The 26789-nt window shown below is 40.5% G+C and overlaps 2 protein-coding genes across 4 annotated transcripts in view; one reads left to right on the forward strand and one right to left on the reverse strand.

Annotated features, from left to right (window-relative positions):
* LOC121273186 (cysteine/serine-rich nuclear protein 2-like) overlaps positions 1–5237 on the reverse strand; it is an 87408-nt gene extending 82171 nt beyond the window's left edge. For all 3 annotated transcript variants that reach the window (XM_041180179.1, XM_041180177.1, XM_041180176.1), the window contains exon 1: positions 4765–5237. The gene's annotated coding sequence lies outside the window, so the exon portion shown is untranslated. The remainder of the gene's footprint in view (positions 1–4764) is intronic.
* On the forward strand, positions 5232–21803 carry LOC121273185. Its single transcript, XM_041180175.1, has 6 exons — positions 5232–5462; positions 12259–12453; positions 15846–17772; positions 19711–19900; positions 20510–20685; positions 21155–21803. Exons 1-6 carry the CDS (start codon positions 5384–5386, stop codon positions 21177–21179), a joined length of 2592 nt encoding a protein of 863 aa, XP_041036109.1. The 5' UTR covers positions 5232–5383; the 3' UTR covers positions 21180–21803.
* Positions 21804–26789: the final 4986 nt, after the last annotated feature.

Here is a 26789-nt window from a genome sequence, read left to right on the forward strand (position 1 = left end):
TGTTTGAGGGCTAAAAATAGATGTTCTCTCTGTATTCAAACCAATACATACAATACCATTTGTCTTGGTTAGCAATGTGTGTGGCATTGTGCCTTATTTATTATTTTGGTATGAGGTGGTTGAGCTGCTTCTTCCCAACACTGCTTGAGCTCAGCATTAAGGAGGTACTGCAGACCACAAATGGTATTAATGGATCTCTAATTCTTCCTTCTGGCAATGTGCCAGGGCATGGCTCTACACCTCCACTGTGGCAGTATGGTTCAAGAAAATTGGCAAACACGTATTTGTCAGCATATACCCACATTCTACTTCTGTGCCAAAGCACCACATAGCACCAACATACTGCTTCTGTCTCACCTGAAAAACAACACATTCCTGGTTCAAATGTTTGAAGACTTTTATATACTCAGACATTTACAGCACAGAAGGAGGCCATTCAGCCCATCGTGTCTGTGCCAATCAACAAAGATCTGACTACGCTAATCCCATTTTCCAGCGCTTGGCCCATAGCCCTGGAGGCTAAATACCTAAATGTCATGAGGGTTTCTGCCTTTACCACCCTTTCAGGCAGAGAGTTCCAGACTCCTACCACCCTCTGGGTGAAAAAATTTCTCCTCAATTCCCCTTTTAGCCTTCTACCTCCTACCTTAAATCTATGCCCCCTGGTTATTGACCCCTCTGCTAATGGAAAAAGTGCTTTCCTATCCACCCTATCTATGTCCCACATAATCTTATATACATATATCAGGTCCCCTCTCAACCTTCGCTGCTCCAAGGAAAACAACCAAAGCCTGTCTAATCTTTCCTCACAGCTCAGGCCCTCCAGCCCAGGCAGCATCCTGGTAAATCTCCTCTGCACCCTCTCCAATGCAATCACATCCTTCCTATAATGTGGTGACCAGAACTGCAGTACTCCAGTTGTGACCTAACAAGCGTTTTATACAGTTTCAGCATAACCTCCCTGCTCTTGTATTCTATGCCTTGGCTAATAAAGGCAAGTATTCCATATGCCTTCTTAACCACCTTATCTACTCGTCCTGCTACCTTCAGGGATCTGTGGATATACACACCAAGGTCCCTCTGATCTTCAGTACTTTCCAGGTCCTACAATTCATAGTGTAATCCCTTGCCTTGTTAGCCCTCCCCAAGAGCATTACCTCATACTTTTTCCAGGTTGAATTCCATTTGCCACTGCTCTGCCCACCTGACCAGTCCATTGATATCCTCCTGCAGATTACACTATCCTCCTCACTCTTTACCATCCTGCCAATTTTTGTGTCATCCATGAACTTCTTGATCATACCCCCTACATTTAAGTCCAAATCATTTATGTACCACAAACAGCAAGGGCCCCAGCACTGAGCCCTGCGGGACCCCACTGGAAACAGACTTCCAGTCACAGAAACATCCCTCTACCATCACCCTCTGCTTCCTGCCTCTCAGCTAATTTTGGATCCAATGTGCCACTTTGCCTTGGATCCCATGGGTTCTTACTTTCTTGACCAGTCTGCCATGAGGGACCTTATCAAAAGCCTTGCTAAAGTCCAGGTAGACTACATCAAATTCATTACCCTCATCAACACTCCTGGTTACCTCCTCAAAAAATTCGGTCAAATTTGTCAAACACGACCTTCTCTTAAAAAATCCAATCTGACTATCCCTGATTAATCTGTGCCTCTCCAAGTGCAGATATATTCTGTCCCTCAGAATTCTTTCTAGTAACTTCCCCACCACCGAGGTTAGACTGACTGGCCTGTAATTTCCTGGTCTTTCCCTTCCTCCCTTTTTTAATAATGGGACAATGTTAGCAGTCCTCCAGCCCTCTGGTGCCGCACCTGTGGCCAGAAAGGATTTGAAAATTACTGCCAGGGCCCCTGATATCTCTTCCCTTGCCTCCCTCAACAGCCTAGGATACATCTCATTCAGGGTTGCAGATTTATTCTCTTTTAAGTCAGCTAAACCCACTAGTACCTCCTCTCTCTCTATGTTAATTTCCTCTAATATTTCACGGTCTTCCAACCTGATATCTACACCTGTGTCATTCTTTTCCATTGTGATGGCCAACGCAAAGTATTCATTGAGGACTGTACCCATATCTTCCAGGTCCACACACACTTTTGTCTCTCCATTGCATTCACCAGCAATTGGATGGGGCAACTTTGAGCAACAGGTTTCTCCTGTCAGTTTTACCACATAGATGCAATTTTCCCCATCACATACATGGATATGATGCATCTCTGCATCTCTCCCTTCCTTTTAAGGCACTCCTTAAAATCTACCTCTTTGACCAAGTTTTTGGTCACCTGTCTTGATATTGCCTTAGGTGGCTCGGTGTCAAATTTTGCTTGATAATGCTCCTATGAAGCAAATTGGGACATTTTACTATATTAAAAGGTGCTATATAAATGCAGGATGTTGTGCAAACTTCCCTTCTGCTGAAGGAACCCTTCTGAGACTAGGCCCAGAGGAACCCAGTGATTTCAGCAATAGGTAGGCCTAACTTGAAACCCAACCACCTTGTACATTTTTCACCCCCTTTACCCACTACTGGGGGGCTCTGCCTTCAGCTGTCTAGGCCCTAAGCTCTGAAATTCCCTCTCTCTCCTCCTTTCAACTTGCCACTGACCAAGCATTTAGTCACCCCCTCCTACTATACCTTTCTTTGGTTTAGTGTCTATATTTTGTTTTGATTATGCTCATGTGAACCACTTTGGGATGTTTCCCTAGATTAAAGGCACCCTATAAATGCTAGTTGTTGATCTGCAAGCATTCCGCCAGCTGCAGCTCATTCTCCTTCTGGTTACACTCATTAGCACAGAACTGTAATATCAGTAACAACTCTACTGAACATGATTTTACTTGCACTAATTGTTTTTAGCCATTAAGTCTGGAGGTTTTAGGAGTAAGGACTAACATCGACCATCAATCTTATCCAGTCAAGTGGGCAACCTACTCCCTAGTTTCTGCCAAATCCAGTTTGCAACAGAAAGCAAGGTGCCTATGAGCAGCATTTGTTTTTGGGGTATGGGTGACACTGAAAATGCTGCTATTTATTGCCCCTGGCTAATTACTCCAGAAGCTGGTGGACTTTCTTGAACTGCTGCAGTCTTTGTGGCAATGGTGCTCCCACAGCTGGCAGAGAAACCTTCCCTTTTCCTTACTTGACATTTAGTTAGAAAGATGGGAAGCCTTCTGGGTTCCCAGGCAATCCACTGCAACTTTGTAAAATATTATTCATGGCCAGAAAGGATTGACATGTAAGATTACTGGTTTTCATTTTTCTCAAGAAAATGGATGGAATCATGCAACACAATCCCCACAAGATGGATCATAAAAATCCCAGAGTTTCACATATTGACAGAATTTGATTTATTCATAAGCCAGTGACCGATTATGAGGAACAGCAACTCTTTTGTGAACAAGTTTTCGGTATTCATGGAAAAATGGAAGGAACTGCAGAACGTAATCCCTAGAAAAAGGTGGCAACAGCTCTGCAATCCCATGTAATAACAGAATGGAACTGTAGAATGGTTACAGCACAGGAGGCCTATCAAGCCCATATTGAATCTCTGCAAGAGCAATTAAGCTGGTCCCATTCCCTTCCCCTGCAATTTTTTCCCTTCAGGTGCTTACCCAATTTCCTTTGAGACAGTTTTTTTTCCAATTTTACACCATAAACCCTAATCATATGCTTTGAAATCACGAGACCCAGAAATCCTTGCATATCAACTTCTGAAAATGGGGTTCTTCCTAAACAGTCCTTCACTTTGGTGATTAAGAAACTACAGTGTTATAAGATGAATCTGTGATTAATATTGTGTCCATTTTGTTTCCAGTGACAGTGTTACAACTGTGCGTTGCCCTTGGGCAGGAATCCATTAAAAAATAAGCTTTATTAGGATAGCCTGCACAAAATCTCAACTATATTGTTTTTTCCCATCTAGTTCAGAGACAATTTAGTCAATTAAAACTCAATTTTTTACCAACAGCTTTACTAGAATAAATAAACAATATAGGATTGAATGGAAATCATAAAAATACATCCCTCTGAGACTTTTAAAGCATATTTTGCACTTCCCATAACATGTTTTACAGTCATTAAAATACATAATATACCCGTATAATAAGCAGATCCAGAGTAGCTGAACACAAGTGCCATCCATGTCACAATTTCAGTGTCTGGAGGGAGTAGGGGGTGGGAGTGAGACTCCTTGATATTTACATACTAACTTAATTTGGTGGTAAATTTATATTAGAGAATGAGGTTGCTATAGATTTCAATAAAGGCAGAACAAAAAGGGACTCCTAATGTATCGAGAAATATATAATGCGTGGAGACGTGAGAGAGTTCAGCAAGCATTAATATTGGACGTAATTATTTGCTTAATGTTTTACCGTACCGTTTACGGGGTGTCACCAGAAGAATGCCCACACTACATTGCAGTTGACCCGCTTTACTGTAAGTGTGGGCGAACTAGATTTTGACATTTGATCTGCACAACTAGTGGGTAAAGGGCAATGCCGATCGGAAAGGTAAATGAGGAGCAATGAGAAGGAGGTGGTATTTAACATGACATGATTCATCAACTGATCACTGGTTCTGACGAAAATTTACCGGCGACTATCCCGGAAACCGCATCATAAACGGTGTCAAAGCTTGTTTATAGCCAGCCGAATCATTAAGCAGAAAATAGCATTCTGCCATCCTTGTTAATGACGGACCAATGATCATGCACAAACAAGTAAAAAAACGCAATCCCCTACCTGAAATGTAGATTATAATCGGCAGTTTCCCTCCTATTTAAGTGCTGTACAGGGATTTAAATGGCGCTTGGCTGGGCGAGTCCCTTTTTTTCCTCCACAACAGCCTTTCATACAATATATATCAACCCCTTTTCCAAACAGATTCGTGTTAAAGAAAGTGTTCTTTTTTTTGCCGGTGGAGGTGTTTGGGTTTGTTGCGATCAGAGGAAGGTTGGCAGGCGATGGCTTGGATTGTAAGGGCCGGGGCGGGGGTAGGGTTGGGGGATGTAGGGAAGAAGCTAACTTAAGTTGGTAGTGGTGAAATTGACTGGTGAAACTGACTTGCCGCAGCCCGTACTCTGACCAGCTACAATGTACCGACCTGTCTAACAATAGGCTCGACGTTCCAAAACGCCGCTATTTATAGACGTGACGCCACCCAGGGACTCAGAGCGCCTGCGTGGAGATCTCCGGTGCATCTTGGGAGTTGTGGTTTGTTGTTGTTCTTCTCTCGGTTCTTGCTGTCAAGGGTCCAAACAAACTCACATTTATCTGCGCCCTTCTTAAAAAAGGACGCGTTTGCCAAAGTAACCTTCAGTTGTCGGTTTTAGCCTTGTGACTAGTGTCATTTCCCATTGTCATGTTCTGTGGAGACATGAAATCCACACAGTCAACGTCGATGTCGATTTCCGAGCACCGCCAGTGCGGCGTCAACCCAGGTAAACAATCGTTCATTCATGACACATCGCTCAAGGTGCCAAAACACCGGTGTGAGAATTCGCCTCACCTTCCTCACCCACCCCTTCCACTTAGATGGGCAAAAGATTAAGGGAAACTTAAAATACATACATATATATCGGTTCTTGAAACTATTTTGAGGGTTTTTTCCTCAGTTGTGTGCCTTTTTACAAACAATATGGACAATAAAGAGGACAAAAGTAAGACTGACTCTGAGAGCACTATTCTGACACCCAATGAAAGCGACAATGACCTCTCCACGACTGTCCAACGAGCAATAGGAAAAATTGAGACAGCGCAGCTGGCGAGAGCAAGACAGGTAACAATCACTTGCAGAAGGGAAAATATGATCAGTTATAAAAAGCGTGAGCAGCAGCAATCGCATATTTTCACAAAAAATCACTTAGAAAGACGGCTCCTGGCTGAGTGCTATATAAGTTTGTACTAAAATTTACATTCGACGAAACATCCAGTCCTGAATTTAGAAGAAGCGGGAACATCATTCCCAATTTCAGCACCATCGTGTCACTGTCACTTGAAGGATATTGAAGCACAACGTATTTATGATTCTGACCAAATATCTATATCCGAAACATTGGTCTATCTTGTTTTCTTTAGAGGCTGACTGACCTGCTGTCGATTTCTCGCATTTTCTGCCTTTATTTCAGGTTTCCTCGTTTTTTTCATTTTGTTTTCCCTCGACTTGAATCTGGGTCCGGAATCTCAATAGAAACATTGTATTCCAAAGGAGCGTTCCTTGACAGGAAGAAAGCAGATAAGATGTTTATTGTCCCAGTGACACTGCTTTGAAAGTTCATCAACATTGGCATTTATATGCCTCACACGTTAAAACGAGTTATCAGTCGGTGGCAAAGTGGTACTCGGCGTGACAGCGCGAACACTCCACAGAGTTCAAGCATATGGGTTGATCCAGTTCTCTGCTCAATCCCCGATCTCCCCACAGCCCTGGACAACAGTATAAAAACAACAAAACTGCGGACGCTGGAAATCCAAAACAAAAACAGAATTACCTGGAAAAACTCAGCAGGTCTGGCAGCATCGGCGGAGAAGAGTTGACGTTTCGAGTCCTCATGACCAAATCAGTTCTGTTGAAGGGTCATGAGGACGCGAAACGTCAACTCTTTTCTTCTCCGCCGATGCTGCCAGACCTGCTGAGTTTTTCCAGGTAATTCTGTTTTTGTCTTGGACAACAGTAGGTTAATCTGCTGGAGGCGTCCTGTCTGGGCTGTACGCCTGAGGCCTCCTAGTGGCTACCCGGGGCACACAAGCAGGAGTCGGGAAGCAGGTTATCTTTTGGCAACAAAAGTACGATTCCAGGCAGACTGATCAAATTATTAGCTGCATGGAGATCACAAGTTCAGAAAAAACCCAAATGAATCCCTCTTATTGCTATAAAATCATGGAGGAGTACAGCACAGGAGACCATTCGGCCCATTGAGTCTGCGCCAGCTCTTTCGAAGAGTAATCCAATTGGTCCCGCTCCTCTGTTCTTTTCCCAGAGCCCAGCAATTATTTCTCCTTCACCATTCGTATTGAGGGCTTGATGCGCAGAAATTCTCTTCTTACTCTAGACTTAATGTGATCTTTTGGGGAATATTTTGGATCTTGAGGTTTTATTGAGGATCATTGTTGCATAATTTAATTGAATTATTTTGATTTGCACAGAGGCATACACAGAATGATAGCAAGCTTTAGTGAAACAGAACTGAGATTTGAAGTTGATGTTGGCATTTTATCTGCTCCTGAAACTGGAAGTTTACTTTCAGAGAAACAGGGATGAATAGAGGAAATTGTGGGGCATGTTTTATTAAATTTATGGAGACTGGGATTGTCAGTCACATAGCTGATAGAATTTCTCATTGTGCTCTCCAAATATAGTATCTGAAACTGACATTTTATTTTTAAAAATGTGAATATTTGTGGATACTGTTATTTCAAATTCTAAAATTGCCATAATTCAGAACCCTATTGTTGTCCGTGGCCTTGGCAACCGGGAGTCACTGTGGCAGATTGTACTGAAACAAAACAGACCATTTTTCCTTCAAAGCAAAATACTGCGGATGCTGGAAATCTGGAATAAAAACAGAAAATGCTGGAAAATCTCAGCAGGTCTGGCAGCATCTGTGGAGAGATAAGCAGAGTTAACGTTTTGAGTCCATATGACTGTTTGTCAGAGCATTTTTCCTGCAGTGTTTTTAACTTGGTGGCTCATTTGGAATCTTTTGAATTATTCTTGGGATGCAGGCATCACTGGCAAGGCCAGCATTCATTGTCCATCTCTAAATGCCCAGAGAAGTGCTGGGCCTTCTTCTTTAGCCAAGGATAGTAGTTTTGGATACAAATGAGTGACTTCCTACATCTGTGTGTTATATGTCTGTATAACAAAGGATTAGCAAATGATTTGTATTTGTAAAGTTCTCACATTTTACACTCCTAGCAGTTGTCTGTGGGAAGCCATTGAGTGAAGAGGGTTTATAGATGAGATCATTGAAGCCAAACAGCACTACACGGTACAAGTTACCAGGGAGGCATTGAATATTCAATGAAGTAAAACATATTTTCTATTATCACACTGTACATTGGTGATGAGCTATTACCCTGGTTGGGAGGTCCTGGTAATGGGGAAGAGATGAGATAATGGTGATTGAATGAAAGTTTTCCCCAGTGTACTCGCCAATATTTATCCCTCAAGCAAAATTACAACAAAAAAATTATCTGGTAATTTATTTCATTGCTGTTTGTGGGATCCTGTTGAGCACAAATTGACTGCAGTGTTTTCTCGCATTACAACAGTAGCTACATTTCAATGGTACTTCAACAGCTTTAAAACACTTTGGGACATCCTGAGGTCATAAAAGGCACTACATAAATACAGATCTTTCATTTTTTTCTTCATTAAGGTGCAATTATGTTTTCTTCATCTTTTACAGCGGGGCACAGATAGACTGAGTGAAGTGATGTGCATCTTTTAGAAGTAATTAACATTTCCAAAAAAATCCTGCAATTGTTGAAACTACTAATTTGCTTGAATAACTTACCTCTTTTTGATCTTTTCTTTTAACATTTGCCAACAGGAAGTTGCAGAACGCTTGAGGGACATTCTAGACAAAGTGAATTTTGCTTTGAGCCATGCAAGATTTGACCACCAACAAGTGCCAAAAATCACCTTTACCCCTGAAAGAAAGGAAAGGGAATGGTTGATAGATACGATCACTGAGTTTGCAACCGGCAGCAGCACCAAAGAGGAAATCTTAAAGTTTATTCTACAATGGCTATCAGACAGCAGTATGTGGTTTATTATAAACTAGTTGATCTTCAGTGGCTTTACACACTGAGGGGGAATTTTAACCTAACCCCTCCCAATTTGAGAAGCAGAGAAGTAGGTTTGATTGGAATGTAGGACTTTCTCAGCAGTACAGGCTGAGGAGCTGGGTGGTGCAAAAACAAGACATTTCAGTAATACAGCTGGTGGGAGGGTGTAATTACGGTGTGACAAGTTTACATGGGCAGATTCATTATAAATGTGGACATAGGAATTTATAATGGAAAAGGTTGACATAAAATTTTAACAAAAATGTGACAAGGAAACAGGTTTTGTACACAGGAAGTGTGCATAAATGTAAGATTTTTGATATATTATTATAGATAGTGTATTGAACATAGAATCAATCATTTGCACCTTCTATTAGGAATGTAGGCAAGAGAAGAGGACTTCCAGGTCATCCCATCAACCAGGATCCAATTCAACCATTTATTATCATTTTCCATCACAATTCCCCTGCTCTCTGCTGGATATAAGCCAGCCCCAGTTTCGATTTGAACACTTCAACAGTCAGTATTTATGTCACAAGGTTTAATCAACAAAGCAACACTCAGTGAAAATTATGCTTATCTGATTACCCAGCGGGTAAAGACACTGGAGCAGTAAGGTATACAAACTAGTAGGTGCCAGGTTTGACTCCTGGTCTGTGTTGCATTATCTCAGTAGGAGCACTACAATTTGGTTACTTATGAGGGAAAATCAGCCAGGGTTCTATTACTGTTCAGCAGCTCTTGATGGAATATGCTCATTTGTGGATATCCAGTGAGAACAGCATCACAGTTGAATAGCTGAATATCATTAATTGGCAAAAAGCACAATGAAAGATACTAACTTAACAAGATGGGATACATTGGGTGTAGGTCAAATCTTGTATCAAGTTGATGTTTCTCACTTGGTTAAATTGCATATCGGAATCATGCACCTTTTAGGCATGCACTTAGGTGGAGTAAGCTGTAGGTTCTAAGGCAGGTTGTTGACTGTAAGTGTAGACTTGGAATGGAAGATTTCAGAGTTATTCCCTCATGTTTATCAAGTGGGTCTTTTTGATTTTATATTTGCTTTGTAACCCAAACACATGTTGCAACATACCATCGAGCTCTAAAAGGACTGCAGAGTAAGACTAATATTTCATTCATAATGCAACAATCACATCCAGATGAAGCCAAACCACTTCATATGAACAGAATTATAAATGACCCTTTAAATGGTGTGTCATACATTAGAATATTAGACTGTTAAAATATGTATTGTGACACTTATCGGGGCTAGAATGATGGGCTTTCTGGTGTGCACTCTTGGATAAAATCAGCCCTTACAAATATCCAGGTTTTGTTTCAAGAAGACTAATAATATGCTTATCAGTTTGTCTTTAATTTAAATGAAGTATTTTTGTACAGTTTCACATTATTATAATGTGCATTAACATTGACCAACCAGACAGAACAATTTCTCACTAAGTAATATTTTACTGAACCAATATTGGGCCCTGAATGTTATAACAAGATGATGTTAGCTTGGAGTCAGCTATTTTGTCCCAAATGCCCACTTTGGACTAAAAATGATAGACCAGAGTATCTCCTAAATCTTGAAAAGCTAGGAACAATGGAGGTCCAAAGAGACTTCAGGGGTCAGGTATATAGATGTCATAAATGTCATAAACAAGTACAGTAATTAATCAAAAAAGCTAATGGAATGCCAATGTTTATATCTAAAAGACTAGAATACAATGGGGTAGAAGTCTTGATTCAGCTATACAAAGCCCTGGTTAGACCACACCTAGCGTACTGTGAGCAGTTCAGGCCAACACATCTTAGGAAAGACATATTGGCCTTACAGGTAGTGCCTTGTAGATTCACTGGTTTAACCCAGATACCATTCCAAAGGTTAAATTGCAAGGAGAGATTACACAAACTAGGGTTGTATTCCCTGGAATTTTGAGGGTTAAGTGGTGATTTAATTGAAGTTTTCAAAATATTAAGGGGAATGGATTGGGTAGAGAAAGACTAGTTCCACTGTTTGGTTGGGGAGTCAAGAACTAGGGGGCATAGTCTAAAAATTAGAGCAAGACCCTTCAGGAGTGAAATTCAGAAATACATCTACACACAAAGGATGGTAGAAGTTTGGAATTCTCTTCCACAAACAGCAAATGATATTGGATCAATTGTTCATTTTAAACCTGATATTGATAGATTTTTGTTAACCAAACGTATTAAGTGATATGGGACAAAGGTGGGGTATATGGAGGTAGGCCATAGATCAGCCATGATTTCACTGAATGTGTGGCACAGACTCAAGAGGTTAAATGGCCTCCACCTGTTCCTATAAGTGCCACTCTTAATGACATCCTGAATGGAAATATTGGGAATAGGGGGGAGTCTCATTAGAAAGGAAGAGTTTGCATTTGTATAACACCTTCCCTTCCACCTCAGGACATCCCAAAACACTTCACAGCCAAAGAATTATTTTTGAATTGTAGTTACTGTTGTCATGAAGGAAATAGAGCAACCAGTTTGTACAGCAATCTTCCATAAACAGCAATTAAATAAATAATCAGATCATCTGTTTTGATGATGTTGGTTTGAGGGATAAATATTGACCAGGAGAAATGGAAGAAGTTGCAGATTGTGATCTCAAAAAAGGCAGTACAAGTTTGGCAATCCTATGTAATAAAACAGACTTTGACTGAATCAGTCACAGTAAACCAGTTTCCCTGTTCATGATTTGAATTCATGTGACCCAGCCCCTGAGATTGATGTGTCTAACAGGGTAGTGTAGTGTGAGCTTTACTCTTTATCTAACCCCATGCTGTACCTGTCCTGGGAGTGTTTGATGGGGACAGTGTAGCGTGAGCTTTACTCTTTATCTAACCCCATGCTGTACCTGTCCTGGGAGTGTTTGATGGGATAGTGTAGCGTGAGCTTTACTCTTTATCTAACCCCATGCTGTACCTGTCCTGGGAGTGTTTGGTGGGATAGTGTAGAGCGAGCTTTACTCTGTACCTAACCCCGTGCTGTACCTGCCCTGGGAGTGTCTGATGGGTTAGTGTAGAGGGAGCTTTACTCTGTATCTAACTCCATGCTGTTCCTGTCCTGGGAGTGTTTGGTGGGTACAGTGTAGAGGGAGCTTTACTCTGTATCTAACCCCGTGTTGTACCTGTCCTGGGAGTGTTTGATGGGTACAGTGTAGAGGAAGTTTTACTCTGTATCTAACCATGTTATGCCTAACTTGAGAGTGTTCAAAGCTGATAATGCTCTGTGCTCAAGATGGAAAGTGTTTCACTTACTAACACTAAATTCTTCACCTTGATGAAGCCAAAAAAAATGCAAATAAGAATAATAAGTGCTCTTAAAACAGGAGCAGCTTTATTTATGGGCAGATATGCTGTTTCAATCTAATTTACAAATATAGTTTTATCTTATCCATATATTTTGCAGATCAAATACTAATTGACGAAGAAGACTTCGAGGAGGATGGAGAAGTTGAAAAAAGTTCAGCTGAATGGATTGAGGAAGTTAACGTGAAAGTGCAATCAAGCTTGGCTTCTTCACAAGAATGCATAGACAATCTGCATAAACTATCTAACACGCTGTTTAGTCTTCAACATGAGCATGCAAAGCAAAAACCAGCAGGTAAATTTAGAAAAGTATTAGATTTTGCCACGTGTCCAAGTGTCCAAATTGACAGAAGACAACCACAATTTTCAGATCCAGGAAAATAATGAGTTATGAATTGGAGACAATGTTGTGGGTGTTGATTTCAGCATAACTGTAAGATGGAGGGAAGAGAAAGATTATTGGGACAGCACATTATGAGCTTAGAAGTTTTTTTTTCCAAATGTATACAAAAATTCATGTTTCAAGTTGTGCTGAGCATTTTAAAAGGTTGTCACTTTCCATCTCAGCAAAGCATTTCAATCTCCAAACTTTTGTACATCAGAACCCCAAAATTTAAGAATGTAACTTTAAGGACTCATTGCGCAGAGGTTGTAGTCAATGCAGGAAGTGGCCACAGATGTGTACATGGACATGAGAAGACCTCAACTCACCAGGAAACAAAATGAAAACTGGGCCAGGAAGCATCTTCTGCAGAGTACCTTCATTCAGTTGAAGACCATTTGTCTTAAGGCTACTCCACTGAAGACTGTTTACAGCAAGCTAAATATTGAACTGACACTAGACAGGAACAAATGACTTTTAAGACAGTACAGGATGAAAAATGTGAAGATGAGTCTCAGGAACCATGACATGTATGACCATGACAATGAAGCCAGTTCTCTCTCTAAAGTAAATGCAAAATACTGTGGATGTTGGAAATCTGAAATAAAAACTGAAAGTGCTGGAAAAACTCAGCAGGTCTGGCAGCATCTGTGGAGAGAGAAACAGAATTAATGTTTCAAGTCCAATATGACTCTTCTTCGGAAGTTCTGAAGACAAGTCATATTGGAATTGAAATGTTAACTCTTTCTCTCTCCACAGATGCTGCCAGACCTACTGAGCTTTTCCAGCACTTTCAGTTTTTATTCCAGTTCTCTCTCTGCTCAGCTACCAGCCCTTGTTAATTTTGCTGAAAATGTTGAAGAAACTAAACTCAGATATATGACTTATTTCATGAAAAGTTTGAGTAATACTGAACAAAAACTTTCTCAAATGTGAAGATTTTGATAGGGTTGATCCCATTGATGTTGGCAACTAACGTAGTTAATAAATGCTTGTACAGTGCCTTGAGAGACACTTGTAAAAAATAGTGTCTGTTCAAGCACGACACAAGAATGATTGAACTAACTTCTCTTTTTTATATATATTCACAAGACTGGCAAATAGTTTGGATCTTTCAGAAGTTGACTGATAGCCTTCAAGCATCAGGGCAAAACTTATGGATATTTAGTCAATTCACTACAGAGACCCTGAGTAAAGCGGAGGGATGCTGGGCATGAAGTGGTCACTGAACAATTAGTACTGATGATGAAACAATCCATCGTTGTCAGCATCCTTCCATCTACAAAAGATGATGGATACACAGCAAATAATCCATTTCAGATGGGGTATCTTCATATAGCACACCTTTGCTGATGGCTGAAGGGGCCAATCCTTGAGAAGCAGGTTCTGCCACAAGTACCGCACATGAAGCTACCAGCTTCCTCAGTGCTGATGTTGAAACAATAGTAATATGATAAATTCTTTGACTATTAGACGAGACTTCCTTCCTCTTTGTCCTCTAGTTCACCAATTTTGTTGATGAGAGTGAGGGGAGTTAACGTGAAAGGATCGTCATAATCACTACAGTTTTGCATAACAGAGCTATTTTTGGATTGTCACTTGACTGTGTTTAAAAGCTGTTGAAAATGACTTTTCTTTTACTTAGCCTAAGGAGAACCAAGTCTTGTGGTACACTGCAGTGTGTACTGTAATATTGTCAGATATAACTTTTATCTAAAATTGACCTTGTACAAACATAACATGTGGGGGTTATGTGACACAGTGGATAGCATCCCTGCCTCTGAGTCCCACCCAGGACTTGATGACCAAGGAAGGTGTGGCCAAACAAGTGATTACCAATCTGAAAATCCTTTCAACACACTCCAATGGCAGGCAGTAAGAGTGGGAGAGATTTCTGGTCAGCCGTGTGATGCATAGAAAGTTGCAGCCTCTACCATCACTATCCAAAAGCTCCAGACTACAATATACCTGTAAAAGTGTATGTTGAGATAGCAACTTGGCCTCTCTGAGTGATCCCCACTAATTAGCATAAATTATCACTGGACTGAATGTTAAACTTTATTATGGATGCATATTCTGATGGTTTTATATTGTATCATTTTTATGGAGGTGGGTTGATTACTGTCCAGTTTTGATGGCGTAAACTTGCAGTGTGACAGTCAATAACATGGACATACAACATCCAAAATACTTCCTACGGACCTGGTTGTGGTTGGATTTCTGTTGATTCTCTATCCTACCACAATCTGTACAGCAAGCATCATTAACTCGATATAAAAGCAGAACAGCGGGTCAGGAAGCATCTGTGGAAAGAGAAACATTGTTGATGTTAGAGGCGGCTGACACTTTATTAACATGGCTGGAAGGCAAGCATAAGCAAATTCACATGGTTAATTGATGCCCTTGACAAGCCCTTAAATGCTATTACAGGATCTGTTAAACCAAGGATTTGTCAAACCAAATTGCTCCCCAAATTAACTTTAGGAACATGGTCAGAAATGGGGTAATACTCCAGTAATACTAATATACTAAATTACCACACATTAATGGACAGAATAATTTCCAAATATTTTTATTTAAAAACTGAATTAAAAATCTCAACCTGTCATGGTGAAATTTAAACTCATATTTTCTGGATCATTAGTTCAGGCTTCTGGATTACTGGTCCAGTAACATAACCACTATGCTTCTGTACCTGATTGCATTAAGTGTTTTTCATGTCCTCATGATGTCCCAAAGTACTTACTAGCCAATGATTTATTTCTGAAGTGTAGTCACTTTTTTATAATCAAACATGGCAACCACTTTGCACACAAACAGCACTCAGATAAATTACCAGCTAATCTGTTTGGTTGATGGACAAACATTAGTTTGGATACCAAGAAAATTCATTCCCCTGCTCTAACTTCAAATCCTTTATATCCACCTGAATGGAGAGATAGGCTCTCAGTTTAATGTTTCACCTGAAAGATAGCTCTCTTAATGCAGCAGTCTCTCAGTAGTGACCTGTTATATCAACCTAGATTAGGTGCTGAATTCCTGAAACGGAGCTCGAACCCATAATCATTCAATTGAGGTGACAGTACTATCACTGAGCCGAACTGATATTTAGTAAGTTGCATTGCACAATGTTAAAATCATTCAGAGTACACATGAAATTACACAATATCCAATTATGATGGAAATAAAGAGAAAGACTTATATTGATATTGGTATTGATATACCTTAAACACTGTCAAAAAGTTTTGGAGCATAAAACATAATAAAGTGTGCAATAATTGGTCTTACACTATGATTCTTTGCAGGTCCTGGTGGTAAAGGTACCATTTTGAAATGGTGGAGGGAGAAAAAGATGGATCCCAAAACACTCATGCATCTTCTGGATATGCAGCCAATGAGTACAGCGAAAATGATGGAACCGAACATTGCAAAACAGTTGGACGCAACAGTGGGAGAGATTGATATGATTCTAACAGACATCACAAAATCTTTTCCTTACAAGAAAGCCCAGACAATTGCCTTCAGATACATAAGGAAATTCTTAGAGAATCTTCACAAAGCATTTCACATTCGGTCACAGGAATATTTTGAGGTAGGAAATGAATTGAGAAAGTCAGACTCATTTGGCTCCCAGGGTGCTGAAGATAACTTGGTGAATGAGCTAAAACATCTTCAAGAACACAGTCGTGCACTTAAAGCACGAGCTGAATTAGCGGAACATCATTACAAGGAAGCATGTAGCACTAACTATAATCTGGAAAACACCATTAAACTCTTGAGGTCCAAAGTTGCACAGCTACAAAACGCTAAGAAAACACTCTCTCATGAGCAAATCACTTCTGAAAATTTCTCTCCATCTGACGATTTGCAAATAAAAACAAAGCAGGTGCCCAAAATAAATAAAAGAACCACACTTTTGAAAAAATCAAATGACAAAATCACTCCTGTAGAAAGTCTAAGGGGGAATTATCCCTTCAGTCAGGAGCACAACAATATTCTTGTTGATGGACATGATAGACTTGATGGTCAAAGGACTGTCCCTGTAAAATCCACAGAAGAAAATATTTCCTTTGGAGAACCTCAGAAACAATGGGCTATCCTAGAAGTATCCAAGGAAGAAAACATTCCCTTTGGAGAACCTGAAGGGGAAAATATTCCCACAGAAGTGTCCAATGAAAGGATTTCTCCCACAACTCAGCCCAAATTGGAGAAGGTTCTTAATGAAGCAGTGAATGGTAAGATGCATAAATCTGATCCGAATGCAGGAAAGAAACAGAGGGCATCAGCTCGGAAAGAAGAAGCTTTAAAAACCAAGGCTAAGCAGGTAGCTGTAGACTTGCTCACAGATTTTCAAACTGCTGTTTTGTATTCGCTGGATCACGGATTGAGCAGTGGCAAAGAACTTTCGCCTGATGATGTCTGTAAAGTCCAAGCTCTTCTCAAGTCTGCTGAATTAAAAAACGTTTATGGAGTGATTGAGAAAACAATCAAAGAAATATTTTCCAAGCGAAGGCAGAACTTCAAGCAAGAGGTCAGTGAGCAACAAATCCAAGTATTAAAGCCATCAAAGGAAAGCCTAATGGAGAAATTGAAGGATAAACAACCTGAATTTACGACTTTTGCTGAACTTCTGGAAGAAATTTCCAGATTCAGTATTATTCAAGAGATTGCACTTGATGAATTAAGTGCCCAAATTCAGTATTTCATTGAAGAGGCCAAACAGGACAAAACTATGTCCCAGCAAGAAGCCCACTTCTATGAAAAGACCCTGGAAGCCTTAGGCACAGTTCTGACGCTTGAGAAAATGTCCTCTCAGGCTGGAATGGATCAGTTAATCAGGATTCGAGAGACAACCAAGAATCTATACTCTATCAACAGCGTCCTTGGGCTTAAAGGAAAGGAAATTAAACTACAGGCAGAACGTGGTAAGAAGGAAGGAGTTCTTCTGCCCAATATGGCAACAGAGACAATAGAAAGAACAACAAAATCCAGGGGAAAGGTCTTCCAGGCTCCTGATACCGAAAACATTGTGGATGGGTCATATATCGTAAATGTGACATACCTAAGAACAAATTATAAAACTTTGGACCAAGCAGTGTATAATGGTATAATTTCCAGACAACTCCATGCCATAGCAACATACCTTATTCATCAAACATTAACTACAGTTCAGCTTCGACTGGCTTACCTGTTCAGAAAGTACATCACCTTCTGTCATATCCAAACCATTAGGTAGATGCATACCTGTCATTAATTTTAAAAAGTAGCTGATATCAATTTGACCAGACTATTGTACCTTTCACTAAAAGTTTTTGTTGAGTTAAATGAGCATAAACTCATAATGCATATCAGTACAAATGCTGATTTTGGATGTTTGAAATCAGTCAGAAATTGACAACTTTCCCATGAGAATGTCAGCTTGGCTTATTGAGGCGCTTCTGAGTCAAAAGGTTGTAGGTTCGAGACCCATTGCAGGACTTGAGCTTATAATCCAGTCCAATACTCCCTGTGCAGTATTGAGGGAGATCTGTTTCCTCAGAGGTGCCATCCTTCAGACGAATTGTTAAAACCAAGAACGGTAAAGATCTCCTGGTACTCTTTGAAGTAAAGAAGGGTGTTTTTCTGGCCAACATTCCTCCCTTAATCAACAAACACTAAAAAAAAGATTAACTGATCATTCAGCATTACATCGCTGCTTGTAGGACTTTGCTGTTTGCTGTCAGTAAAATGGCTGTTGTGTTTAGCCATGTAACAGCAATTACTGCAATCCATTGTGTATGAAGTGCTTTGGGATACTTCTGAGAACTTCTGTCTTAGAAATGGGAATATTACAGATTTTCTCCCTCAATTTTCTCCCTCTTGAAGAAAGTGACTTACTCTCGTATGTGGCTCCAGCAAATGTCCAGATCTTCATTTATTCCTGTTCTTCACGTGAGCTTAAGCAGTGATACTTAGATCTTCCAATGGACGTAGCGGTAGTAAATAGATTACTGCTGACATTAAGTTGACATCTAGTCTTGACTGTTAGCAGGCTATTTGACAATGAATTATGGCCAAACCAAATTCTGTTTTTACCCAACATCTACCTATCATTGGATATTAATCAAAGGCAAGGTTCCAGGCTGTTTATTTTCTCCCTCCTGAGCCCAAGGATGCTGATGCTACTTGATGCAGCACCCTACTATTGCCCTACGTGACATCAACTCACTGAGCACTGATTAGGGATCAAATGACTTTACTAGTTTGCATGGCTCAGAATCATATTGTATTTACCCACTGAACCACTGGAGTAGTGGTAATAGATTTAAGCAATAAGCTTCATTCCTGTAGCAGAGATCTAATGTAAACTCTATTAAATTACTTTGCTAGCTCTGTGTGACAGGCTCATGGTGATCTTGGCTGTCTACAGCACTCATACCATATTCTGTTGAAAAAAAATACAAGCTTGCTCAGTCTCTTAGTAAGTACCAGGCAAGATATTAGAACAAAAAGAACAAACGTCAAAATTGAGTTCATGTTAAGATAGTGTATGAAAGAAATGAGCTTCAATGGGCTTCTTCTTTGACTTCTATATTCATATGTTCTGAAGTACTGTCATGTGTAATACTAAGCCATTCAGATCAGGAAGCTCCCATGTTTTATTCCCAATATGTGCAGAGTTAGCTGATTTCAGCCAGGGCCAGTCCTGGCGTGCTACAGTGGACCTTGACATCGCTTGGCTAGAGAAGAGAAAAATTAGCAAGTGTTCTTGCTTCCACTGCTGTCCAGTGATTTTGCTGTGAATTGTTAAGTGCATGAACATTGCTTAAGGTCAGGATTGGCTTCAGTCTGGTGCCCTCCATGGTTGTACTGGAGACACTTAGGACTAAAGCCCAGTTTGGGTCTTTGGGAGATGAGGAGAGAAAAAAAAAGAAAGTCTGAAAAAGGATTTAGAGAATAATTTCGGTGGCACCTCCCCCTGGATTTCTTTGCCCAGTGTATGCTTGGTCTCAGTCACTTTGCCAGGGGGAAGGGAGAAGGAAGAATGATAAAATAAAGTGCTGTCATTCAGCCCAATTGTAGCACAAGGTGATGGTTGGGAACATACGACAGAAAATGGTGGCAAAGGAGCATCTAAAGTGCAGGGACAGTTTCATTTATTCATCTTTATGTCTTTCTTTCTCCTTTAAGAAATTATTTGAACAGCAGGATGTCTGATGTTTGCAGTAACAATGAAGCGGTTGCTCAGGATCTGTACAGATTTGCCAACAGGCTTGAAGCACGTGTAAAGTCCAGCATGCAGCACTGGGATGCAAGACAGCAACTAGTTAATCAGAGTCGCCAAAGGCACTTGAATCGAATGACTGACTTGTTCAATCAGGTGTGTTCTGATTTTAGGATGATGTACATTTAGTACAATATGTTTTGTTTAATTCATGAGTTTAGCTTTTCATTTTTAACCCCACTAATAACCCTTGTTGGTTCTGTGAGGCAATAGTCTCTTGTTTTTCAGTCATCCTCATCCTTTCTGCCCAATCGGATATCCCCAAGCCACAAAGCCTCCACAGCTGGCTGGAATCCTCCAAGATCCAAGCCCTTGTGAGAAGTGTCACAAGAAAGTAAACAATTCAGGAATGATTCCCCCTCTGATATTCCATCATACTTCAATGCAGCAAAAAGGTTGAGTTGGGAACTCTGGAAGATCTAATCAATTACATCTATTAGTATGATCTAATAGAATGGCAGAACTGGGTCGAAGGGTTAAATGTCCTAGCCCTGTTCTCATGTGTAGATGGCGAAGGAGGTTATATCAGAATGTATTGTTAACTACCCGTCTTCTGGCCCCAGCTGCTCATTAAAGTGACTACTTGGGTGGGATATCAGAGGGTAGCTGGAAACTATGTAATGTAACCCAGCAATAGTCACTGTCTTGAAGAGAAAAGATCAAAAATAAAAGTCTATTACCATTGTATTCATATTCTTTTTAAAGCTTAAACACCGTGTTGGCCTACACTTGTTCAGTCCATTTCTGGCCAAACCAACAAATCCAAGGACTTGGAAGCAGTTCAGGTCCCCTCTTCAGCCGACGTTTTTGATAGCATCCAATAGACCCTGTTATCTTCGTGGTCAAAGCAACTGTGCGTCTTCAGCTTTTCTTAGAGTGAGGTATGAGTTCAGTCTTACGGTTTTAAGAATTTCAACTGAATAATGCTAAATAGGCTTCACCTTTCTTGTGGCAAAAACAGAGTATGTTAGGACACTTTCGTGTTTCCACTGCAAATTGGGCAACAGGATGAGTGACCTTGGATAGGCATTGCTCCATTAAGTGGACCCATGGCCTGGTCATGGTGACCCCTGGCATGGTTTGTGCATGGGTGTTCTCAGCTTTCCTCCTTGAATCAGATTCAGCAGACCGCCACTTTATGGGCAGTATGCAGTAGCTTTGTAAACCAAACTAGAGAAAAGTGAATGTACCCTGTTTACGAATGATAGCATAGAGCGGATATAAGAGAGGCATTTGATAAGAAATGTGGTTGAGTATGTCGCCCTGTTGTTGTAGGGGCAGACCTGCATTGTACTGAAACCTGACTGCATTACATAACCAAAGAACATTCAATACTTATTGTGATTGCAGTAAGCAAAAGACCCCAGCATGGTAAATGAATCCAAAAAATGAAGTGCCAAAGAGGAAGGATTAAACAGGTCGTTAAGCTGATGGGTGCACAGCCAACCTATTCCACACTAGAGGTTGAGATTCATTGCTTGAGAGCTGTTAATGGTTTATTCCTGTCTTGCTTCTTTGCTATGATGGTGGACCTTTGGAGAAGAAGAGGAGAGAAACGGATCTTAGGGTCAATCCTGGTAGAATTTGGTCGCTAATCCAACACAGCCTGATGGGGAAAACCCGAGTAGGATTGCAAATGCAATTTCAAACGTAGGTCTTCTTATTCCTTACCTTCTTGACTTAACAACTATTACCAACCTGTAAAGCTGATGGGGAAAAGAGGACAACAGGATTAAGTTAGGACTTGAGCTAAACCACTGACCATTTTGAATCCTAGAAAGGGACAAAGAAGACAAAGTTTTACTGAGCCCTCATTTACACTACTCACTGTGGGATTACTGGGATCCTCTGATAGGGTCATGTTATCCAGGATGTTAACTTATACAAAGACGGAAATAAAGGTAAGTGGGACCTAATACAACCTGCTCCATGCAGACTCCGACTAGAAGACAGTCTTTGTTACACATGAACACGTGTCTTGTGGTAGTCAAGTGCTAATATGACCTGCAGTAGTTATTAGCTGTGTTCCTTAGTGCTCAGTGTAGTAATACGTTATTTAACATAGTTTGTTGTCAATCCTTGATTTGGTGGTACAGTGATAAAGACTGCTCATTTATGTAGCCAAAATCATAAAGCATCAGGTTCATACCAGTCTATCCCAGATTACCCCGACAACAGTAACAGATTGCCATCAAAAAGTGGCTTTATTTGGAATGCATAATCATCCCTAAACAAAGACATTGGAAAATCAGCCTTTAAGATTACAGTTTAAAGGAAAATCTAGTCCCCAGAGTGTTCATTATCACGTGGGTATAGGACAGGAAAGTGGAGTTAAGGTAGGAGATTAGCCATGATCTTATTGAATGGAAGAGCAGGCTCGAGGGGACAAGTGGCCTACACCTGTTCCTATTTCTTATATTTTTATGTAAATGTACACATAATACTTTGGGAGAATTAATTTTCTGAATTCCACATTTTGTTTTTATAGCTCCCAGTGTGTTTGGTCTTGTCAGGCACCCCTAACACACCTACACATCATTAAAAGCTTCAAGTGGTGTGACTGGCACACAGTAAGGTTTTTTTTATATAAAACAGAAATTACTGGATGATTAGGTTGTTATAAATACAGTTTCCTTTTTTTAAAGATAAGAGTCAAGTGGTCTGTTAGTCCAGATTTGGCCACTATTTGCCATGAAAGGACATACATTGTGCAGCTGCACATTTCAGCAAAGCTGTACTCAAAGCTTCAACTACTTAAAACACTGCTGCTCTATGCAACAGGTACAGGCTGAGATTCCAACAACAATCCCGTACAGCACCAATAAAGGTTATTTTTAAAGAAAGACTGGGAAATCCCAAGAGGAAGCTGCCTTGAAGCAGATCAACAGCAACTTTCTGCCAGTGAAAACGTCTTTAGTAATTTGCCTCAAATACACACATGTAGTTTATTTACAGAATATTACAAAAATAGATTTTGCCGGATTTATTTTTCACTCATATTATATATGATACAAATATTTAAGAAAGGTTGCAATTAGAATGCATCAATGCTGGAACAGAGACCCAGATATCAAAAACAACAGCCCCACTAACTGTACCTTAGACTCTGAAACGAAAGTGTCCAACTTTAAAAGGAGAAACTAGTCCTAGTCCCACAGAACAATAGTTACTTTGCATGTATCAGAACACCCAACAGCATTTCAGGAAAAATAAAACAATAAAAAATATATCAGGCTACCCTGGATTCAGTGTTTTTTTTAACTACATTGTTAATGCTTAATCACATGATCTCTAGATATTATTCAGCACTGGAAACCTAGCCCATTAGCTCTTTATGTAGGCCACATACAATTTAGGGATGCACAAAAGGCCAGATGTGGAGGGGGGCAGAGACCTTGAAAGGTTGTGTAGTATAAGGGTGTTTGGCATAGCAAGAGTTAATGTGGGACTGGAGAACAGTACTGCCCACAGTATGATGTAAATAGTCACATGACAAGGGATCGGGGGTCAATCTAGGAGTATACAGAGACCTGTGTAGAAGTAAGCATGGAGTTAGCTCATAGTTTGGGCTATACTTTGTACATATGTAAATAGTTATGTGTTACCAATAAACAATACTGTTCAACCTTAAAAGCCTCTAAGCCTCTTACTGAGACCTACTGAACAAACCCTTACAACATATTAGTAGCCAATGCACAAACCCAGAATGGAAGAAGCTGGAGTAGGTCCCTGAAATTTCAAGGCATGAAAAACTAAAGAAGTCCTGACCTGACTGAAGTACACCTGAATTGAAGACACAGCTGGAGATCGCTTAAAAGAAAGCTCCATTGCCAGACCTAATCGAACACAGAGTCAAAGGACCTAGCCAGAGCACAAAAGGCTGAGCAAAGCCCCAAAAAGGAAAAAAAAGGCTGAATGGGAAAAGAATAATCTACTGTTATTATGACCAGGTAAGAAGGGGTGAACTGGCTCCCCTCATTCAATCTCCTCAATTGGTCACAACAAGGGTTTAAGTTTCTTTTTCACAAGCATATACCTTTTCCAAATCAGAATGTAATTAACTATTTGTGCTGTGAACAATAAGGAGCCAATCAAACAAGGTTTTCCTGAGTTAAAGAAAGAGCAAATTTATTAACCACTAAATCTGAGAAAAAATAATAGCATTCAGACATTCGGCACTCGTGCAGTCATTCAGGCCCATGCACACATACAGGTTTCAGAGATAAGGGAAGTTAGAGTTCAGTTTTTACAAAGTTAAAAGAATATACAGTTAAGTACCCTTTGATTGTCCTTGAGGCATAGATTTTTAAATGTTGCAGCTGATTTGGATTAGCTGGTTTCATGCATATAGTCAGATGTAAGAGATGTTGCAATTATTACAAGATCTCAGTTTGCTGGTAGGTTTCTAGTAAAGTTGGCTTTGGAACCGGGTAATGCACTTGTTCTAAAAGAGAGAGAGAGGGAGAGAGCAGCAGCCCTCAGCTTGTTTCCTCTGATGAAAGCTTCCTTACAATCTCACTGAAGTGGCTGGAACCTGGCTTGAAATATTTCACCTATTGTGTAGTTCCAAGGGGTTTTGGGTGGGTCTGTCTGTGGCAGCCATTATTTCAATATCCAGCACTTTGCATTCTAACAGAAAATGTTAGAAAAGCTCAGCAGGTCTGGAGCATCAGTGGAGAGAGAAAGAGAATTAACGTCTCGAGTCTGTATGACTCTTCTTCAAAGCTGTTGGATGTTAACTCTGTTTCTCTCTCCACAGATGCTGCCAGACCTGCTGAGTTTTTCCAACATTTTCTGTTTCCATTTCAGATTTCCAGCATCCACAGTATTTTGTTTTTATGCAACAGCAGGTAGCAGTGCTAAGTTATCTGGCTCTGATTGCAGGTAAAGTGGTAGAGCGTTCCAAGCTGCAAGCGGATACTGAAGCTATGCGTAGCATGATTACAGAACTGAAACAAGACTTCGCCATCAACAAACCCAGGCAACGGTGATACCAAAATGAAGGTCAAGGGAAAAGCTATGCTGCAGATGGAGAAAGAAAAGACAGAAATAAGATCGGAAAATGTAAATCCGACACTGAAGATCAATGAGCTAGAAGGAAAAGCATTGGATGCCTCAAACTTACTGAGAACCATTGAGTTGTTGAAAAATAAAATGGCTGAAATGAAAATCAAGAAACTAGAATGGCAAGAGAAAGTAGAAGTCCTCACAAAAGAGCATCAAGAATCTCAGAAACAATTAGCAGAGGTGCAATTACAGAACACAAGCTTGAAGGATAGCACAGAGGAATTAGGCTCTGCTAAGGAAAAATTGTTCAGGAAACATGAAACATTCACGGACAAAAGATGAGCCTGCTAGTGAAAAATGAACACTGATGAGAACAGTGGACTGTCACTCAGAGGAAGTAGAACACTTGAAAGAGGACTTGAAATGATAATCTTCTGCAAGCAAATAAAATGAAAATAGATTTTCAATTCGAACTTGATGAACTTCAAGTATCAGAAGTCTCTATTAAGTATCGTGAAAAATGCCTGGAACAGGAGAAGGAATTGCTGACGAGAAAGGGTAGAACGTAAAGTAAGGTTGTACTGTGAATATGTTGGGCAAAGACTTGGGCGGAGGTGTTGTATTAGGGTGTTTGGCATAGCAAGGGTTAATGTGGAACTGGAGAACAGTCCTGCCTACAGTATGATGTAAACGGTCACATGACAAGGGACCTGGGTCAGTCTAGGAATATACAGAGACCTGTGTAGATGTAAGCATGGAGTTAGCTCATAGTTTGGGCTAATACTTTGTGTGTATGTAAATAGTTATGTGTTACCAATAAACAGTACAGTTCAACCTTAAAAGCCTCTAAACTCTTAATGAGACCTACTGAACAAACCCTTACAACAGATTGTAGGGTGGCGGAGGCTACAGATATTGGGAGAGACAAGGCCATGGAGAGATTTGAATTCATGGATTTGAGGTGTTGCTGGACTGGGATCCAATTAGGTCAGCAAGCACAGTGGTGATGAGTGAAGGGGACGGCAGAAGTTAGGATATGGGCAGCAGAGCTTTGGATTATCTCAGGTTTATGTTTTTAAATTCATTTATGGGATATGGGCATCGGTGGCTAGGCCAGCATTTATTGCCCATCTCTCATGGCCCTTGAGAAGGTGGTGGTGAGCGGTAATTGGCCGGGTTGGATTTGTCCTGCTTTTTGTATACAGGATATACCTGGGCAATTTTCCACATTGCCAGGTAGATGCCAGTGTTGTAGTTGTACTGGAACAGCTTAGCTCGGGGCACGGCAAGTTCTGGAGCAGAAGGCTTCAATACTATTGCCAGAATATTGCGAGGACCCATGGCCTTTGCAGTATCCAGTGCCTTCAGCTATTTCTTGATATCAGATGGAGTGAATAGAATTGGCTGAAGACTGGCATCTGTGATGCTTGGGACCTCTGGAGGAGGCCGAAATGGATCATCCACTTGGCACTTCTGGCTGAAGATTGTTGCAAATGCTTCAACATTATCTTATGGACGTGGAAGATGGGAGGGCATTCAGGACGCAGTGGATTAGTTGAGTCTGGCAGTAAAATAAAGGTATGGATGAGGGTTTCAGCAGTCGATGGGCTGAGGCAGAGGTGGAGACAGGCAATGTTACAGGTGGTGTTAGTGGGTGGTCTTAGAGAAGATAAAGGGTTGAAAGCTCAGTTTAGGTTTAAATAGTACATTGAGGTTGTGAACAGTCTGGTTCAGCCTCAGTGGTCCACAAAGACAGAAAATATCTATACATTCCCAAAACTCCACTATTCAAACCCGGTCAGTTGCTCTCCACAGTTAATCAGTCTGTCTTTTTTTCCCCCAATCTGGATCACTGTGCATACATTTTGACTGTAGAGCTAACCTGTGTGACTTTGTGAGACCATATCTCCAGTGATCTCCATATGCAGCCTGGTTCAAGAGGCTCTGTGATTGAAGGACCCCAATGAAGCAGCAACTC

Source organism: Carcharodon carcharias, chromosome X (genome assembly GCF_017639515.1).
Source record: "Carcharodon carcharias isolate sCarCar2 chromosome X, sCarCar2.pri, whole genome shotgun sequence".
Classification (NCBI taxonomy): domain Eukaryota; kingdom Metazoa; phylum Chordata; class Chondrichthyes; order Lamniformes; family Lamnidae; genus Carcharodon; species Carcharodon carcharias.